Raw genomic sequence first — 21,457 nt, 5'->3', positions numbered from 1 at the left:
GAAGGCCCTGGAAAGGGACCACACCCTGACACTCTCTGAAAGCCTGCAGCAGTACATTGCAAATGAACAATATTTATAAGCACCTTGAACATAAGTCTTCAGGATTAAACTCTGCAATGCAAAAGGCTAAACAACAGCATGTCAGCACAATGCATAAATTACGTTATCTTGAAAGTGCTAGGTTTTTGCATTCTAGTCGCCCGTAGAGCGCACACTGCCCTGATGTTGACACATGCAGACCTTTTCAGGCAATGGCAACATCTCCAAGCATGACATGAGAGCTCCCTCCTGCCTGATAGTGTGCTCTAGGTCATTTCCCAACAGACAATCCATAGGCATGGCAAGGCTCACAGATACTTTTAGAGAACCTGATGACCCCCCCAAAGGAAACGAGAGCCACCAGTAGATTGTCACATTTGTCTGTGACTCTGACTTGGTGGAATTTGTAAGGGACATCTTGCTCTGAGGACACCAGCTGGCATCTTACAGTAATCATGCTGGCTTCCGTGCCCTCAGAGCCTCCTCCTGTTGTCCATTGATGGTGACCCACAGCCTATACTTCTGCAAGCGTATGGGCTTTCGGCCCCATCTTCTTATCCCCAAAGATACTAGATAACCCCTGCCTGCCCCTGAAAGCTAATTGAGACCAACTCCTTCATAAGCTCTACACTTGCCAACCCAGGTCTCTGCCCACTGGTGAGGGGTTGTGCCTTCTTGGAACAGGCTGTTTTGATGGAAGCACCGCCAACAGGCTGGCGGTGCTTCACATGGGACGCCGCAGTCGCACCGCCGGGACCGACAGTTTCCCGCCACATTGGTCCCGGCAATTGTAATCCCCCAGGGCAGCACTGCTTGCTGCGCTGCCCAGGGGATTACGAGTCCCCCTCCCACCAGCCTTTTCATGGCAGTATGAACCGCCATTAAAAGGCTGGCGGAAAGGGGAGTTGCGGGGCCCCCTGCCACGGCCCCATGGAGCTTTTCACTGTCTGCATAGTAGACAGTGAAAAGCATGACGGGTGCAATGCACCCATCACACCGCCGCAACACTGCAGGCTCCATTTGGAGCCGGCTCCCGTGTTACGGCCGAGATCCCTAGGTTTCCGCCCACCAGCCCAGCGGGGATCTCCAAATAGCCACCGCGAGAGTGCGGCTGCATTGGCGGCCGTGCGGCGGTTTCAACTTGGCGAGCGGCGCTTGCTGATAATAGGGCTTTGTTTTAAGCTGCAAAAAAAAAAATGAGCAGCAGAAAACCGCTCTGTAATGGGCCATCACTAACATGTTTTGTCATATATATCTAAGCTGGTAGTATGTGTCAAAACGGAAGGGACTCCAAATACTCTTCAAACCCCCACCCTCACTTCTAATCATCACTCTGTGGATACATTTTGTACATTAGTAAGGCCTGCCTGACCAGAATAGTATGTTTGACATCATCTACTTGATTGCATTCTTAAAACAGTAACAGAACTTAACTTCAATGTTTAAATACGTCTACACATATTTAAACATAGCCACTTTAATAGAACAATTGTGAAAAATTCAGAGGGGGCCCCATTGATTTTCGTTTACAGTGAGAGGGCTCAGCATTAAAAAGTTTAAATACCAAAGATCTATGGGCTCCCAATGTTAAGTGGATTCTGCATAAAGTAAATTGATGTGTTTTGCCATATTACCCCAAACTGTACTTAGATTCCATAATGTTCCAATTTCACACTGCACACTTACTATGCATTACATATTGACTGGCCTAAACCATCAGCCAAACTTGCTCCCTCACAATCATACTCATTAATGGTCAACTACAACCCCTCCATATATGTCACACTATTCTACTTACCCAGTGGCGAGGTTAAAAAATCCTCATTCTTGGCCTTCTTAAAAATGTTGGATTTGTAGTCCACAAGGAAGCCTAACCATTAATGGATGGTAAAATCAGCCACACCATGCCATGCCATGCGATGATACACTGAGTTCCAACTCAGGGGATGAGTCCTCCCCCTCCTTAAAGGCTACATTTCATGACTGATTTCCATGTCCTGCTCATTCATATCATCCTCATCATCTCGCTCCTCTGCTGCTGTTGTCAGCTGGTGGACCTCTGTCCAGGCCATTAGAGCTTTCTGAGGCACCAGCGTGTTGGTGCCCTTCTTCATTTGTAGTCCCCTTTCCCTACAGAACTGTTTGAGCTCAATCACCAAGTTGTTCAGCTCAAACTCCATTACTGCAGTTATGATTTCAGACAATCGAATGGAAAGAAGAGTAGATTTTGAAAAACAAAAAAAGCCAATTAAGGAGAATTAAAAAACATCTAAATGGTCTCAGATGATTTATATCAGATGGTAGTGTAATACATAATTACTGTATGTCACGGCACAAACACAAGTCCAAATCCTCATGGCTAAACACCAGTGTAATAAATTGGGTTCATGGTGCAGAGAGGTGAAACCCTGTTCAAGCAGGAACCACAATCCTTGTCAGGATGAAGTAACAGCAAACACTAAATTAACCTGTGCTCAACCCTAGGGCTGCTTGATACAGAGCAGTAAGGCTTCACTCAAAGGCAATGTGTAAAGTATGTATGCAAGCAGTAAAACAGTGGACAAACTCAAAACAAACGTATTCCATACTAGATTAGAAAAATAGAGGGTTTTTTTCATAAATAAAATCGGGCCAAAATGACAAAAATCCACCAGTAGACCCAGAGACATGCATATTTTACAGACTTTAGTAAAAATATCACCAAAAAGAACGAAGCTTCAACTGTGGATATCTGGCTGTGCCGGACCAGGGACAAGTCACAAGTTCAGGCTGGGTACGATGGAGCATCCGGCTACAGGGACCCAGTTGGGCCCTGTGAACGACAGTACCTTTAACCCTGTTTGTGGAGCATTGTGAGGTCCCACACTGAGCATGTGTCGGACAGCCAAGGTGATGTACCGGTTCCAAGGTGCGGTGAGGTTGCAATGCCGTCATCTAGAGATTTCCGATGCGATGGCTTGTGTCGAGAAATCTCCGCACAAGCCGCCGTCCTGATGTGGGCTGCGAGGTTGATGCACTGAGGGAACCCAGAGGCGATACATCAGTTCTCATCGGGATTGTGCTGAGAAGATGCATCCGTTTTGCTGGGCCCACAGATGGGCTGGCAGGGCACCTATAGGCCCACTTCTAAAGGTCCAGGACTGCACCACTTGTCAGGGTAGGACTCACAGATATCCATGTGCTGGGTTAAAGTTTGTTGGAGCCTTCTGTCCTTGATGCAGGTCCAGTCCTTCTCACCTAGGTGTGCGGGCAGCAGGCCAGCAGAGCAGGGTAGCAGTCCTTCAGAGCAGCCATTCAGCAAGGTGGCAGTACTTTCACTAGCACAACAGTGCTCCTTTCTGGTCGAGTGTTGATAGGCCCAGAGGTGTACTGAAGAGTTAGTGTATGGATCCAATATTTATACCTGAGCCTTCCTTTGAAGTGCGAGAAGCTTCTAGAGGTCTCCCCTTAAAGTGCACAGGCCTCCTGTCTCCCCTGCTCTAGCTCCAGGCTAACTACATAGGGTATGCAGCCCATTATAAGGACATAGGACACAGCCTATGCAAGTGTAAGTATGGCTAGTGATGGTCCATCCAGACACACTTAATCTCTGTATTGTATGTGGCTATCTAGGAGGAATACACAAAGCCCAACTGTCAGCTATACCTAGTCATGTGACCCAGAGACAGGTTAGAGGCACTAGATGGCTAAGGCAGAAAAATTACCACTTTCTAAATGTGGGATTTTGAAAATTGTGATTTAAAATTCAACTTAACCGTGAGAGGATTTTAGATGACAATTTCAAAGATACCAAACATGCACTGTTTACCTGTTCCTATTTGGAAGTTACAGCATGTTAATGTAATAAGGTAACTCCAATGTAATTCTCTGAGGGAGTCAGCCCTTGCAGTAGTGAAATCAAATTTGAGTATTTCGCTACCAGGACATGTAAAACTTAAAAGTGCATGTCCTACTTTTTAAATACACTGCATCCTGCCCAAGGGCTGTCCAGGGTGTAGCTTAGGGGTGACATATGTATTAAAAAGGAAGGTCTGGCCTGGAAAAAGGTTCACTTTGCCAGCTCAAATTGGCAGTTTTAAACTGCACACACAGGCTGCAATTGCCTGCCTGAGGCATGTTTAAAGGGCTACTTAAGTGGTTAGCACAATAAGTGCTACAGACTCACTTGTAAGGTTCAACTCACATGCTCTGGGTACATGTAGTAACACTTTACTAGAGACTTATGAATAAATTAAATATGAAAATTGGGGATAACCCAGTAATTCCATTTTTTAAGGAGTGAGCACATGCACTTTAGCACTGATTGGCAGTGGTAAAGTGCACAGAGTTCTAAAGCCAGCAAAAACAGGATCAGCACAAATGGAGGAGGAAGTCTAAAAGTTTGGAGGAAGACAAAGGTTTACAGGTCTAACAAATTGCATGTGGCATTGGCTGCATTATAATAGCCTGAAATTCATTTTTTAGGTCTGGAATTCTGCCATCAACACAGGATTTCTGAGAATGTGCATGTCAAGACCAAACCCTTCTTCTCGTCCTGGAGGATGACTTAGCAACTTGCAATTGATTATGGGTTAAAGATCAACCAGGCTAAGAAGAAAAGAGGATTAGGTGGGAGACGGAGAGACATACTCCTACAGGCTGGTATTCGGACAACTCAAAGGATTTTGGTGGCAAAGAACAAAATTGCTAAGGGGACAACAACATGTAACATACATTAGACAAAAGAGTAACAAGGTGTGGAATTTACCTGGTTTCACGGAGGGGACACTGTAACTAGTCTTGTTGTACCACAGAAGAACTTGCACAAGAGCTGAAGATGGAAACCTACCCCGCACGGGAGACAGGAGCTCTAAACAAGGAGACTAACTGACAAAAAAGAGAACAAGAGGATCAAGGAGAACTGATAAGGAAAAAAACAACAAAGGTGAAGGGCCGAACAAGAAAAGTGCGGACTGTAGCAAAAATTTAAGAGTCACAACAACCTATGTTGCTGGATAATGGCCTTTTTTAACAGAAGTTTGTAAATACTTTGCCATTGGGACCAAATAATTCTATGAGGTAGTACATTTTATGGTGGTCGATGGGGCCTACCTTATGCGTGGGTTAGACTACATATCCTTGGAAGAATGGAGGGATAACCCAGAGTTTACTGATGTGAACAAACATTAAGAGGAACCCCTTGCTCCAGGACACAAGACCTAGTTTTAACACATCAATTGCACGTTTATTAGGAGCTAGTGCTCTTGATTTGATGAATGAGAAATGTTACTAAATTTCAGAAACTCTTCCTAGAAAAACAGCTCTTCCAACTGTATACCGGAAGGCTGAATATTTCCATCTACCTTGTTTTGCCCACAGAGCTCCAATATGATGATGCCAAACTGAATACTCAATATCAAAGGCATTTCTGGTCAAGTAGGATCCTGCAACAAACCCTATAAGATGACAAAGCTTCAATTATTACTTAGTGCCTGATTTAGAGTATGGTGGCGGGGTTACTCTGTCAAAACGGTGACAGATATCCTGTCTGCTGAAATATAAATCCCATTGTTTCCTATGGGACTTATATTTCAGCGGACAGGTGTAACACCTCCGCCAAACTCTAAATCAGGCCCTTCATTTTTTGGTCAGTTTTGTGAGGTCTCGAGGCAGTTTTTCCCAGTGAAACATGAACAAATTTACTTTATAAGGAAATCTTTCAAAGTGTTAATCAAATTATGTTCTTAAAGCTTTGTAGAAAGTCTTCACACTTCTTTACTAGGCCATAATTATTTTGTCTGTGTAATATATCTATAGTTTCAGGTGATTTTTAACTTCAAGTTGCACATTTGGTGGACTACCTCAGTCAATAAAGATATCAAGAATCAGTTAATTGAGATAGACTGAGGGTGATGGTCACCCACACCAGTAAAGACAGTCTGGAACTCTGAAACCAACGGTAAATCTATTGCATGAATCAGGGTGGACTCAAACAGAGAGTTTGTGCTATGAATTGTATATATGCAGTGATGGAGAATCTGTTTTATATCCTATTGAGTGAAGTGGGGCAATGTGAAAGATAAAGGCTCTTGATGTATTTGGAAGCTCTTTTAACCATATTACCATTAAGGTATCCTGCAAATATAGTGGCAAGACCTAGAAATTTGTCATCATTCAATTTTAATTCCTCTGGAGTTGCTTTTAATTCTCAGGAGTTGCACATTAATGTTGAAGGAATGTACCTGCCATAGACTTTTACTTATTGACTTTCCAACTGAATGATGAAGCTCAACTACTAGAGCTGCATCATTTGAAGTAGTCACTGTCTTCGCCTCTAGGGAGCAGAAGAACAAAATCATAGGCCCCCCACTCGGCTCTCTCTGGGATTTCTTTAAGATTGTGAATACAATACTGTTAGACTTGGCATCATTGGCATGGTCTCCCCTAACTTTTTGCCTCTACTTCCCAGGTTGTTTCTGTGTGCTGGATTCTGTTTTTGCTGTTTTGTTTGCTCTGTGCACTTTAGCACTGCTGACCAGTGCTAATGTGTAAGTGTTCCCTGTATAAATTGTATGTATACATTGGCTTATATATGATTGACATATTTGATTTACTAGTAAGTCCCTAGTAAAGTGCACTTGAGGTGCCCAGGGCCTGTAAATCAAATGCTACTAGTGGGCTTGCAGCACTGGTTGTGCCACCCACATTAGTAATCCTGTAAACATGGCTCAGACTTGCCACAGCAGTGTCTGCAAATGCAGTTTTAAACTGCCAATTTGACTTGGCAAGTGTACTCACTTGCCAGGCCTAAACCTTCCCTTTTTATACATGTAAGGCGCCCCTAAGGTAGGCCCTAGGTAGCCCCATGGGCTGGGTGCAGTTAATCTTAAAGGTGTGACATTTACTTATGTGTTTTACATGACCTCACAGTGAAATCCCGCCAAATTCGTTTTCCACTGTCGCAAGGCCTATTTCCCTTCATAGGTTAACACAGGGCTGCTATTAAATATTCATAAAGCGCAGATACCCTTTGGGAGCAGATAGACATATAGAGTTTGGGGTCCCTGAACTCACTATTTAAAAATACATCTTTTAGTGAAGTTGTTTTTTAGATTGTGTGTTTGAAAGTGCCACTTGTAGAAAGTAGGCATTTTCTTGCTTAAACCATTCTGTGACTCTGCTTGTTTGTGGATTCCCTATCTGGGTAAGTTTGATAGCTGGGCTGTTTGCACCTCTCCTCTAGACAGTGACACAATGGGAGCTGAGGTGTAGCCTGTATATCCTGATCGGCCATCTGGGCTGAGGGGAGGAGTTGTGACTTACACCTGAAAGGGCTGTGCCTGCCCTCACACAATGCAGTCTCCAACCGCCTGGTGTGTGTCTCGGGCCTGGCCTGGCCAAGGCAGGATCTTGAAAACAACAGAGACTTCTCTTTGATGTAGGCCTACTTCAAAGGCAGAAAGAGGTAGAAGAAGAGCACCCAAAACCCCTGAAAATCAGATTACTTCTGGCACCAAGAGGAACCTCTGCCAAGGAGAAGAGCTGGAGAAGTTGGAGGAGGAGTACTGCCCTTTGCCTGTGACTGTGATTTGCTGGGTTGGCCTGCAGTAGCTGCTTCTGCATGAGAGAGGACAAAGACTGACTTTGGTGTAACTTCCCACTTGTGAAGAATCTCCAAGGGCTTGAACTGAGCTTGCCTCCTTTTGTTGAAGTCTCAGAAACATCAAAGACTTCTCTCTGCCAGAATGTGGGCTTTCTGCTGAGAGTCCTGCCTGCCAAGTGGTGCCCTAACCTGTCTCTGGGCCCTTGAGAGGTACAGCTGGTGGAAAAGGACAGAAATCCACGCAAAGACCGCCGTACGGGGAAACGTTTGATGCACCACCCGCCTCGCGGCTGAATAACAACATGCCGCCGGCCTCGTGGCTACATTGACGCTCCACCTGCATTGCGGCTGGAAGATCAATGCAATGCGGCTGGGGAAACAACGTGCAACACCCGCAGCAGCTGGTGTTAACGACGCAAGCCCCCACGCAGCTCAGTTCTGGACACCTTGTAACCGGATTTCAACACAACATCGCGAGGCATTAAAAATCAACGCAAGGCCTGCCTGAACCCGAGGTGCTCATCTGGATCGATGCATCGCTCTCTTGAGGGAGAGAAAAAACGATGCACGTCAACCCGACTGAAGAAGGAACGACACACGTTTTCGCTTGCAGGTGAGAAATCAACACTTCACTGGCCTTTTTCTACGCACACTCCCCTGTGCAGCTTTATTTTGATGCTACCCAGGTACTTTTGTATGCTTACAACGTTCTCACTGTTTTCTAAAGGATTTAAGACTCTTTTGCTTTTTAAATTCATAACTTGAGTTGTGTATGTTGGATTTTTGTCATTTTGGTCTTATTTGTTTAGATAAATATTATCTATTTTTCCAATCCTGTGTTGTGTCCTTTTGTAGTGTTTTCACTGAGTTACTGTGTGTGTTGGTACAAATACTTTATACCTTGCTTCTGAAGTTAAGCCTGCCCGCTCATGCTAAACTACCAAGGGGGTGAGTGGGGGTTAGCTGAGGGTGATTCTCCTTTACCCTGACTAGAGTGAGGGTCCTTGCTTGGACAGGGGGTAACCTGACTGGCAACCAGAGTACCCATTTCTAACAAATGCCACACTATTTATGAATGAGAGTGCCATTATTCCAAGTCTCTTGTAACATTATAATTTCACACTTGTTTAAAAAGGCTACAAAAGTGTCAGCAATTTGCTTAACATATCTATGTCCCCAGTGAAATTCAATAAGATTATGGAAATTCTAGATGTATGTGTTCTTGTTTCCTTGGACTTGTGTCATCAACATACTGAAGTTGATTTTTCAAGAATCTTTCATGGGTGCTGCATAATGTAATGATGATGGATGATGGATGGATGATGCAGTCAAAAAGTTTGGCTCAAGCCTGCAGATTCTATGGATGCAACAGTGTGTTGATAATTACCCCTGGGATGGCACCTGTGCTGCCATAACTGTATTATTGACGCTTCCATGTGCTCTGCTAGAATTCTTGGGGCTAAAGCCTGGGACTTTGGCCCTCATTACGACTTTGGCGGTCTTACTAAAAGACCGCCGAAGCTGCGGGCGCCACTATACCGGCAGTACATGTGGCTCCCTATTATGACTTTTCCACTGGGCTAGCAGACGGAAACAGTGTTTCCGTCCGCTGACCCAGTGGAAAAGTCACATCAACATTGCAGCCGGCTCAAAATAGAGCAGGCGGCAATGTTGATGTGCAGTGGCTGCAGCTGCACCCATCACGCATTTCATTGCCTGAAATTCGGGCAGTGAAATGCATGATGGGGCTTTGCCTGGGGGGCCCTACACTGCCCATGCCAAGTGCAGGGGCAGTGCAGGGGCCCCCAGGGGCACCCCGAGTCCCCCTTACCACCAGCCTTTCCATGGCGGTGTTTACCGCCATGGACAGGCTGGCAGTTCGGGACTCATAATCCCCAGGGTGGCGGTTTGGGACTCATAATCTCCAGGACAGCGGTGCTTGCACCACTGACCTGGGGATTATGACCGCCTGGCGGTCAAGTGGAGGGGCCGGCGGTATGGCCCTGGCTAATGCGCCACGGGCATAATACACTGCCGGTACACCGCCAGCCTGTTGGCGGTGTTACCACCAGTGTACCGCCAGCCGGCAGGGCCGTAATGAGGCCCTATGTGTCTTGTCTTGAGACTAGAACGTGCTGCACATTCTCCATATGCCAGCCTCATAGTTGGGAGAAAGAAGCCGACCCTGCATCCTGGTGATGTTTCCTGTTTAAAATATTTTATTATGTTTTAGTTGAATATGAAAAGACATGAGATAAAAGAGCTCTGAAAGAGGTACATACAATTTTTACAAAAATATTATAACTAAAATTTATAAAACTATAAACTGTTGGTTTGTTTCATAATAAAAGTCTGCAAAGTGCCTAACTTTATTATTTATAATAATACTGTGTGAAAATGGAGAGAAATAAAAAAGAAAGTAAATCAAATCATCATTAAATATACATTTTGTTAGAGCAACTAAAATTAACCGTTATCCCTGTAACTAATCAACATCTTATCATTAATACTTGTTTAGAGATGTAAAGTAATATATAATCATCAATTGGCTTCCAAAAAAATGATATTTAGGATTATTGTGAATGATACCTGATAGAGGCAAATTGGCATATTTTCTGGTAAAAATTATCCAGGACCACCAGGCATGAATTGATAATGATGAGGCATTTTTCTAATTGGTGGTAATTAATTTTAAAACTGCAGTAAATTAAAAGTCTAGAAGTTTGCTATTGATAACAAATAATTTGGTAGTACCTAAAATGTATTTACAAAGTACTAAATTAAATAAGAGGTTATCTGTAATGTTCAACATTTTTGTTATGACCTTCCATACCTCTTTCCAAAACTCATCAACAATTTTACATTAATAAAGCATATGTCTTAATGAGCTTGTAGTCAAAGTTCAATTCCAGCAATTAGGAGAGTTTAAAAGTTTTGCATTAAATAGTCTTAAAGGAGTCCATAAGACAGTGAATAATATGGAAACATTAGTTTGGTAAAGAGAAACAGGTAGCCATCCAGATATACTATTCAACCAAACTATTCTCCTTCTTCTTGATTTAATGATAAACCAAGTTCCATGTTCCAAAAAGAAGATACATATTGATACTATACCCTTTATTGTTATTCAATTTGTTTTTATAAAATAATGATATAGCATGAGATGACAAAGCAATTGTTTGAATATATAGTTCTAAATTTGGGGTGGAATTTAGAGGAAAGAAATTTGGAAAGGAATCAAGGATTGAATTACACAAAAGTTTGTATTTCTAAGTATCTGATGGTTGTAAACTGAAGACCTTATTACGAGGCTGGTGGTTATAGGACTGCCAGCCTTGGGGTGGCAGTCGGGCCGCCGCAACTGTGGCGGTCTGACTACCACATTACAATCCTGGCAAGCGGACCTGCCAGGAGACCGCTGTTCCCACCAAGAACATTGTTCCTGATGGGGTGACAGTGGTCGGAGTTGTAACCAGCCAGGGCGGCACTGAACTCAGCACGGCCTGGCTGATACATAACCCCAGTTTCCGCCAGACTTAAAGGCGCAGAGGCCAATATCCTAGCACTATTCCCACGGGTCAGCCGGGTGGGAATATGTATCGCCATGCTTCTGCCAGTCAGCCCGGAGGGAACATTGTAATACGTTTGGGAGGATGCCACCGGTGGCGTCCTCCCTGCGGCTTTGGTGATCTGCTTTAAGTTTAAGGACCGCCAAAGTCATAATGAGGCCCTTAATCTTTGTATTAATTTATTGAAAGATAAAAGTACATCTTATAGTAAATATCTTTTAAATAAAAAATACCAGTTTTAATTCAGGATTGCCAGCATTTTGTGTGACAAGCTCATTTTAACCCAGGATTATACCATAACGACAACTTTGAGGTAAGTGAAATAGGGAACTGGAAAATAGAGTAAGGGCCAAATGTACGAAACACTTATTTAGCATTTCCTAAATAGCGAATCCTTAGAAATTGCTATTTAGGGAATCCAAAATGGTATGTACAAAAATAGAGATTTCCTAATAGCAATTCCTACAGTGTAGGAATCATTATTAGGAAATCGCCTAAAGGCCCACAGATACGAATGGTTTAACATTTCCTAATTTGCAATTTCCTAATAGGAATCGCAAATGAGGAAATGCTAAAGCAAGGGTGACATACAGCCTAAGTCCCCCCTTGTTGCACACTGAAAAAAGTGGTGCACATATAAAGCACACACATGCCCTAGGGACATGTGTGTGCTTTATTGTACTTTAAAAAAGCCTTTTCAGAAGTTTTTTTTTAATTGCACATTATTACCATCGACTTGAAGTTGATGGTAATTGCATTTACTAAATGCTCCTTTTGCATTTAGGAAATGGTTTGTACAGTTGCCAAGAAATCACAAACAGGAAATCCCCGGGAATAGCAAAATGTGACTTCCACATGGTAGAAATCACATTTTGTTATTCCCTGAAGGCCTTTATACATAGGAAAATACTGTTTTGCATTTCTTAACAGGCTGAAATTGTGATTCATCCAGTTTAGAAATGCAAAAGACCTTTGTACATCTGGCCCTAAATCTTGTAATATTAATTTTGTAGAATTCAATATTTCTGATCTTTTTAGCAATGCAGTAGAGTTAGCCATAGTGAGCAATGCAGTTAGGGAAAATGGTGATACCAAACTTTGTTCAATACGGAGCCATGAAGGTAGATTATCAAGCTGTGTATGATGAAACTATAGAGAACTTTGTTTTAATATAATCGCTTTGTGGTAATTAAAAAAATCTGGTAAACCAAAATCATCATTGGCATTAGCCATTTATAATTGCTTATAACTTAAACGAGTAACTTTGTTATTCCAAATACATTTAGAAAGACATTTGTCTATATTATTGTAAAACTTAGGAGGAGGTTCAATAGGTCTCATAGAAAAGAGGTAGAATATTTTAGTTTCAAGCAATAACCATTTTGATAGCATGTACTTTAACCCACCATGATAGATGTAGGGTGCACCATTTTTTAAGTTTGTCTTTAATATGAGCAAGAATGTAGTTGCCATTTAATGTTATTGATTGTTTTATGGAGTGAGAAAATTTGATGCCTAGATATTTAACTCAAACTTTTTGCGAGATTATTTCTTTGTTTGGGAGCATATCAGGAGTACAATGAACGTTTAAAGGGAAAAAATCTGTTTTATTAGTATATAAAGAATATCCTGAAATCTGAGAATAAGTGTGAATTAGATTTGGTAGCGGAGGAATGGAACATTCAGGTTTAGCATTATATAGGAGTACATCATCAGCAAAAGCTGAGGTTTTGATAGGGACATTATTTATAGCAAGACCTTCAATGTCTATACAATTTCTGATGGCAATTAATAAAGGCTCAATAGCAAGAAGAAAAAGTAAATGTCATAATGGGCAACCTTGCCTGGTACCTCGAAAAAGGAGAAAAGTATCAGAAATGTGACCATTAATGGACAATTTATCTGATGAACTAGAAGAGAGAGCTGATATCATACTGATAAATGAACTGCCAAAATTAAATGCAGTTGAGGTACAGAAAAGATATTGCCAATAGACTTTATCAAAAGACTTTTCAACATCTAATGCCAAGACACCTTCTGGTATTGCTAATGATGGCCCAGTTTCAATGGGGTGGAATAATATTCTTACATTATTTACTGAGTGTCTATTTTTCATAAAACCATATTGGTCAAAATGCATGATAGAATCAAGCATAGAGGCTAACCTAATTGCAAGAATCCTTGCATAACGTTTGGAATCTTGCTCAATTAAGGAAATGGGACAGTAATTTGAAACTACATTGGGATCTTTGTTAGGATTGAGGAGAAGTATACTCAAGACTTCAGTAAAAGACCCAGTAGCTGTTCCTGTACTACTAAAGTGAGTAAATAGCTTGAGAAAAAGAGGTTCAAGATGCAGAGAAAATTCTTTATAAAATTTAGAAGGGATATTGTCTTGGCCTGGGGATTTAAGTAATTTATGGAATCTAACTGCTGATTGTACTTCTTCTAAAGTTATCGGTAAATCCAATTTATTTCTCACTGATTAAAAGATGTTTGATAGACCACACCTGTCTAAATAATTATTGATGTGTAACGTATCAATAGAAGGAGATTTGTTATAAAAAGTTGAATTCATAAATATATTTACTTTTTCTTTGTGAGATACAGCAATTTGACCATTAGAATTATAAATAGCATTAATCAGATTTTTATCTTTCTTAATATGAAGATAATTTGCTAAAATTCTTCCAGATTGATTAGTATTGAAACAAAATTTTGCTTTGCTATTAGAAATGTATATTGTTTTTTCATTAAGGACATTACTGGTATTCATGTGCCATCGACTTTGAGATTGCTAAAAGGAGCTTGGTCATAAAACACATGAAATGAGCGGATGATGAGAAATATCAATGTTTTGGAAAATGGGATCAAACTTTGAATTAATTAATTGACTATTCTGGAATTAAATCTATTCTGGAGTGGGAATTATGAGGAAAAGAAAAAAAGTTAATTGCTTTTCTGTTGGATGGTGCAAACACCAAATATCTATTCACTTGGTAGTTCTAAAAAGGGATTTAAGTGTAAAGTAAGCTTTTGGAAGACGATATTTGGTTTGGGAAGTTCTATCCAATAATGAATCACATATAAGGTTAAAGTCACCTCCAATAATAACTGGAACATTACCCAATTTTAATACTTCAGTTGTAAAAAGAGACCAAAAAATTAGGGTCATCATTAGTGGAATTATACAGATTAATTAGATGTGAATTGGTATTATCAATTTTGACTTTAACTATCAGGAAACAGCCATCTGAGTCAGAGTATTTGTCTAGTATTTGAAGATGTAATTTTTTTGCAAAAATAATAGCAATTCCATTTTTCTTATTAAGTGCTGGAGAGGAAATAATATTACCAACCCATTTTTTCCTCATGCAGGATAAAACTGTTTCATCTAAATGAGTCTCTGGAAGTAAACATATGTCCGCCTTATGTCTAGCCAAATAATCTAAAACCTTTGTTCGTTTGACAGGGTCATGAACTTTTAATATTAAAATAAATAATTTGAATATCTTTGACATTATTCATTATTATAAAAGAATGAAACAATGAACAGGACAGAATTTTATAAAGTGAAAGAATAAAATGTAGCTCCAACTCTAGGTAAAAGGGAGAAAAGGAAAGACAGACAAACATCAAAAAGACAACATATAAATATAAATGTTACTCTTGCATTGCAAACACGCATGACATGAATGACCTAACCATGAGAGCTCGTTTAAAGAAATTCTGCTAATTAGGCTAGTTATAAAGACATTTTAATGTGTCTTTTTCAAGTAGTAACCTCATTCGCTTCCATGGAGAGTTGTGAATGTTGGTCTAGAAAGAGGTGAAGATCATCAGGACGCTGAAAGGACTTCGAGACACCATCTTTCCAAATTTGCATAGTAAAGCCCATATTTTAAACCATAACTTCTTAGCCTGGGCCAAGGATAAGTGAACACTTTGTGTATCTTAACAGTCTCCATGGAAAAGTCTTGATTGATGAAAATGTTATTCCCTTCAACCAATAAAGACGGAATCTCTCTTGCTGCCTTCCTTATCATGACAAAGTGAAGACAACGCAAAACTTTAAATATTATTTGACAAGGTTTGTTTTGGCTTGGAGTACGACTTGAAGGTATTCTATGTGCCTTGTCAATTTCAAATGTTTCTGGAAATTTTAAGCGTAAAAGACCAGGAAATACGTTTTCTAAATACAGCCTGCAGTAATCCCTTCCACATCTTCAGGTATATTGAAGGCAAAAGTTGTATTGTCAATTGCAATTTTATAAATCAGGTAATAGGCTACTATTGTAGTGCAATAGGCATGAAAGTATACATTTTGGCTTTATTACCTTTACTTTTTATTGCATTATCAGATACCTTCATAGAAAGAGTAGCCATGTCCTTGCGTAGATTTTTAATTTCAGATGCAATATCATCTATATTAGCGTGAACTGCTTGTATTTCGTTAAGGAATGTGGACAAAGAAGGTTCATTAGAATCCACTATTTTTGACTTTAGTGGTGGGGAGATGTAGTTTGTTTACGTATAATATTCATTACATGAATGGTCATTTCTTTCTGTAGCCATGAAAAAATTATATATGACCGGTTCAACCACAATTGAAGAATTAGGCAAGTGTGAATAAATGAATAAGCAATATAAATCTGTGCAGCAGCTAAAACCAGCTGTAGGTGTGGTCTAGGCCTGAGCCTTGCCCTTTCCTCAGAATGACTCCACCCTCCTGACAGGAACCTCAGCAGTACCTGTTGTGAGACACCGGTGAGGGGTCGATAGGAGCAGCTCTTTGTAACTGCAAACAGGTGCCTGAGCAGCTACATGGATGGATAGCGCTAGTCATGCCAAGTTATCTCCTCATAAAATAAGCGGTAAAACTAGCCTTCATACACAAAATAATTGTTGCTGTAGGACCGGCGGTGATTCAGCAGGATGTGGACATCTTGATTTGTGCGCTCACGCAACCATCTGGTTGATGTTTTGATGGGTCTAGCTGGCAGGAAAGCTATTATTGATTGTATGCAGCCATGCCTCTAGAATTGGTTGCAACACCACTCTGACCCCTCCCTTGTCTAGAAGGGGATAAGAATTCCTGCATTCACTGTAGCCTGTGGTGACATCACTTATGAAGATAGAGGTTGCACAGGAGCAAGGGCCATCCTTCGCATGGCAAACTCTTTATTCTTGAATTAAAGGTGTACCTCCATACATGTATATGTCGTAATAAGTGTGATCCATTTAACTTATAAACTCTGAGGCAGAGAGCAGACCTGTATGCGATATCCACTAGAATGCATAATTCAAACTAGTTACCGAAAGCTTCTAACCAAATGTTTCTCTATTTCAGGAGCCTGGACAAGAATTATTGTAGGAACCCAGATGGGGAGACAAGGCCCTGGTGTTACACAACTGACCCGGCTACAAGATGGGAGTACTGCAAGATCCCTAGTTGTGAGGAGTCGCCACCGACAGAAGGTAAATGAAAGTTCTACAGTGATTCACTGCAGCACTCAATATGTAATCACATACTGGTGAAGGGTTGACAGGCGAGGTGTGTGCTACGCCCTTGTGTGCCCCACATATGTAAATATGGCAACAGTGGTACATGATGGCACTTAATGTTTGGGATATTTTCCTTTTGTTTTCATACTGGTTTTATTTTATTAATATTGTTCAAAAATAAGACTTTAAATATAGGGGAGGGAGAGGTGCAAAGAGTTGTGGTGTCACCCCTCCTATATTATTAGTGTAAAACATGGAAGGAAAAAAGGGTGCTAAAAGATACAGACATGGATCTCTAGCAACATGGTGCTGATGGACATCGAAGGGACCTGGTGATGAAGAGATAACAGTGTGATAGAAACACAGTTTATTAGAATATGGAGCTCTTTAAGTGAGACATTTTTGCCTCACAACCTAATTTTTAGTACCATTTTCTTATGATTGCTTCATACCTACATTTTCTGATCAAATACTGTGAAAAAAGTGAAATCAATTTTGCTAGTGATATATATTTTTTACCATATGCAGTCATGATAAGAATGAACAAATGTGATTTCTTATGTAGCACTCAGTCAATCAACAGCATCATGACGTAGAACTGAAAAAGGGAGGCCAGAAAGAGTGGCGAAAAGGGAGGCCAAGAGGTAAGAATAATTCCTACCCCTAAATTAACAGAACAGTCGGTTTTAAGAGGTTTATGAAACCGAGCATTAGAATTTGACAAAGAAAGAGTGGTAAACCATTCAAATCATAGAGAGACCAAAAAGAGAGGAATCTTCCCTGAAGGCCTTCACATGGATGCCCTCTAGAGGATGGAGAAATCACTGTAGCAGCAATCTTCACTGTAAAAGAGTACACAATCAGCAATTTATTTCTCACAAGCCTTCACAGGAGACAGGTCTCCACAGGTGGCATGCAGTGTTTACAGGTAAGATTTTAGACAATGTCTATTGCCCAGAAAATGTAAAATACCCTCAGCACATTTGGAAACAAGCATTGTTAAAGCCATAAGTCTGGTCTACTTTAAAAAATGGTTTGCAGTGACCATATGTTAGTCCAACCCTTCACCTGCTGAGCTATGTTATCAGCTATTGCTTATCAGAGAGTAGTGTGACTGAAGTTATAGATGAAGTATGATATTTGATTGAGGGCACAGGAAATGTCATGAACCTACGATGGGGGTCTTCGGGCCCAGCACTCTGTAGAAGGCTGTGGGACAATTGTTGTGCTGCGTGATTGCTGGCAATGATCAGATCAAGGCATTATGGACAATTTTACTAATGAGAAAGGTTTGAAAGATGGAGAGCAGAGGCACAATGAAACTTGAGGGCCCCCCTCTGCAAAGTACATAGAGGGGGCTCCAGCCCACCATCTATAGTTTTGCTGAGGGGCGTCCTTGAAGTTCAGGGGCCCTCCACACCATTGGGGCTGCAGGGGCATTTGTTACATCACTGATGGAGACCTCCAATGTTCAGCAGTGGTATTGAGGTCTACACAGTGTGCAAAACAATGGCATCCAAGGTATGGATATGAGATGAGATTTAATTGGTTGAATGCTTTTATGTCGAAAGATCTGGAGCAAGTCTCAAGGGAAAAGGGAACAGGTGAAGTTTTCTGGGCAAGGGCCACCACATCAATTAAGATTGAATCAATAGATGCCTTGTTGTAAAGCTACGCAGACAGGAACAAGGCTAAGGGCCTCATTACGAGTTTGGTGGTCCGTGGACCGCCATGTTGGCAGTGGCGGTCCGACTGGCAAAACTCTGGGTGTCTGACCGCTGTATTATGGGGTTTTGTTATAGGACCACCAAAAGACCACCAACAGTCTGCTGGTCCCGCCATACTGACTGGCAGTTAGTATGGCGGGGACCGTGGCGGTTCTTGACTGCGGCAGTCAATTTAGAGTACCCGGCATCAGGACTGCCACGGCTATTACGACCTGCCGGACCGCCAAGTTTTCATTGAATATTCCACTGCCATGGAAAGCTTGGTGGTCCGGCAAATAAGGGGCTCAAAACAGGGGAGGGCCCAGGGTTCACTGCTGCATGGAGGAGGAGGCGGCGGCCCATGTGGGCTCCCCAAATATTTGGGATTCAGAGGCACACTGTGTCCCATGCAAGGCATGGGAAACAGGCTGCTCATCGTGCTGACAGGTAGGAGATCATGACTGACAGTAGGGGTTTATTGTACTGCCCCATGCCTCTGCCCACTAGTCACTCCAGCCCGTGTGAGACTCTTATACGGCAGACTGTGGGACTGTTGGCCAGGTGCCATTCGAAGGACCGCCACCATGGTGGTCCGACGGTCAGACCGCAAATTTGTAATAAGGTCCTAAGTTATTTTTAAAAAGTATTCACAGAAGTCTTTATAATTCCTTTTGAAGTGCTGCAATTAGGGAAAAAGGTAGGTAATTTACAGTCAGCAAGAACCAAAGCAGACATAGTACCAGACCAGTTATGAAAAAAAAGGACAAGGGTGACGAATTCCAGGGCCTTTCCTGCCTCCCCCTTTCCCATATCTCATAATCTCTCCATTGGGAGTTGTATCGAAAAGACATGAAATTATTCAGATTATTCCTTCATCTTTTGTGGTCAGAAGGTAGTTCAGTTAACAATTATATTGACCAAAGCGATCAATTTTGTCTTATTTTAATATAACTGCTGCCTTTGCAGTGGTATGCGAGTGCGGAGAGGGAGTTGAAATGTAGAATACCAACAGAAAGTCACCCTTTGGCACCCGCATTTGCCATATATGAAACATTCGAAAAACAACAAGGTGATGGATGGAATGCTTGAATTATGCTCAGCCTCTGGTGATCAACCAGGCCGCATTTCAGTCCATCACTTTTCAAACCTAATACACAATAGACGTGAGTGCTAGTAGGACTAATTACCTTTTTGACAACAGGGTTAGGCAAGTGGAAGACAAGAGAATAAGTCTGTGGATATGTGTCCAATCTATTATGAATAGGGCAGGGAAACATGCTGAAGGCAATGTCATGGTCAGCAATTGAGACTGGATGACGAGATGGTATGGTCTACGGGGCATGCACTGAGAACAATTGTTCTTGTGATTTAGGAGTTATGGATTTGACAGATAAGTCCTGATGCAATTCTGATTCAGGTGGGAGAGAATGATCTGATGCATTTTCCGTTTTAGAGTTCTTAAAAATGATTGAAAAGGGTTTGAAGTCAGTGTAGGACAAGTGGGATCAAACTGATAAATCTTGGACATGATTGTTCCCCAGTAAAGTGTGAGAGAGCTCTGAGATCTGGCAGCAAGGAAGGAGATGAAGAGGGAGGTGTTGGGTTTCCATAGGGCAAGGAATATTAGGGTTGTACAAAATATGGACATAGTGTACAGATGTCAAGTGCTAATGTGATGTGGTAAACCAATCATTATTTGGGAACAGGATGTAACTGGGTAAAGATAATAGTGGTGCTGGAAGATTGGTGGGGCAGGTAATGAGGTTAAAAAGGTGACAGAAAAACACTTCAAGGAAAGGTTTTTCTATTAAGGAAAGAGAGAACCCAGACTAAGCCCACTGGGCTAGCCGTGAAATTTAATAGCAAAACCTGGAGTTCAGAAAGCATATCAAAGTGTGAAGTAGGAAGCAGCTTTTGTCCTAGTGAGTGAAGGCTAGCCAAGAAGTCATGGAGTAAAACATAAATAAGAAAACAATGAACACTGGAGGGATGCTCAGAAAGAGTGTATATTCACAGTAGAAGTTTCAAGTTAAGAACTGAGGGTTGTTTGAGCCCTAGACGATGGCCATTGTTTATTGGAGGGGGATGAGACAGGTTTTGATAATAGAACACTTTAGAATGCGCAACAAGGCTAAAGCATGTTGTCCATGTGAACCCTCCATGTTTCCAATAATAGAGAACGTGCCTGTGGCTTTTCATTCCCCAATAACACTAATTGCAATCTCCACCTTTGTCTTGTACGAAAACCCAGTGTCACATTCAATCATTACAAATGTAGGCACCATTTCCACTTACAAAGCTCACAAATCTTCGAAATGAGCACACTATACTGAAGAACATAATTAGCTAAAGTAAAGGAACTTTCAAAGTTTCAATTTATTTCAGTATAACCGGGATATTTGCAAAGGTAAGGTACGCTTGTAAGTTACACGTAACTTTATTCTTAAACTTTTGATTTTGTATCGTTTTTGTCTATTGTTCTACATTTAAAATACATATATAAAAATCATGTACAAAATTTAACAAAAATGTTTTTCTAACTTTTTTCAAGTGTAATAACATTTTTAACTTCATACAAGTAAAATCCTTCGCAAGTGTCTGTTTTTGTCATAACGTGGACCTTACCAACAATCATACTTTATGATTATATCAACATATCAGGCTTATACCTCCTGCTGTATTTTGAGCCATAACTAAGCATATCATTCATCTCTGCTTATACCTTTAGCTGTTTTTCTCATATTACTTGTTTAGCTTGGTCAAAGGAGTTCCATTAACTAAGATTGACTAAGAGTTCCAATCCTCCCACCTGATCTGAACTGGTTATTATTAAAAACTGCTGTGAGAAAGAAGAAAAGGGAAAAAAGGAGAAAGGGGAGTAGACACAGAACTCACTGGTCAGCATGAGCTGGTTCATTCACATGGTTTTTACGGACACAGGGTCTTTACTCAGAGGCTGCACGCGAGGAGACAGGGAGCATAAAGTTTACTAGAGACATTGGTAAATACTAGGACAGTTTAACTAAATAAGAATTTATATCACTTATCCTACTTCA

At 41.2% G+C, this 21,457-nt stretch overlaps 1 protein-coding gene across 1 annotated transcript in view; it reads left to right on the top strand.

Moving 5' to 3' along the window:
* PLG (plasminogen) overlaps positions 1-21,457 on the top strand; it is a 387,567-nt gene that overhangs the window by 229,305 nt on the left and 136,805 nt on the right. The window contains exon 9 of the mRNA XM_069234491.1: positions 16,541-16,668. Within this exon, the coding sequence (XP_069090592.1) occupies positions 16,541-16,668 (128 nt within the window). The remainder of the gene's footprint in view (positions 1-16,540; positions 16,669-21,457) is intronic.

This window comes from Pleurodeles waltl, chromosome 5, assembly GCF_031143425.1.
Source record: "Pleurodeles waltl isolate 20211129_DDA chromosome 5, aPleWal1.hap1.20221129, whole genome shotgun sequence".
NCBI classification, from domain to species: Eukaryota; Metazoa; Chordata; class Amphibia; order Caudata; family Salamandridae; genus Pleurodeles; species Pleurodeles waltl.
This window is presented reverse-complemented; position numbering and strand designations above follow the sequence as displayed.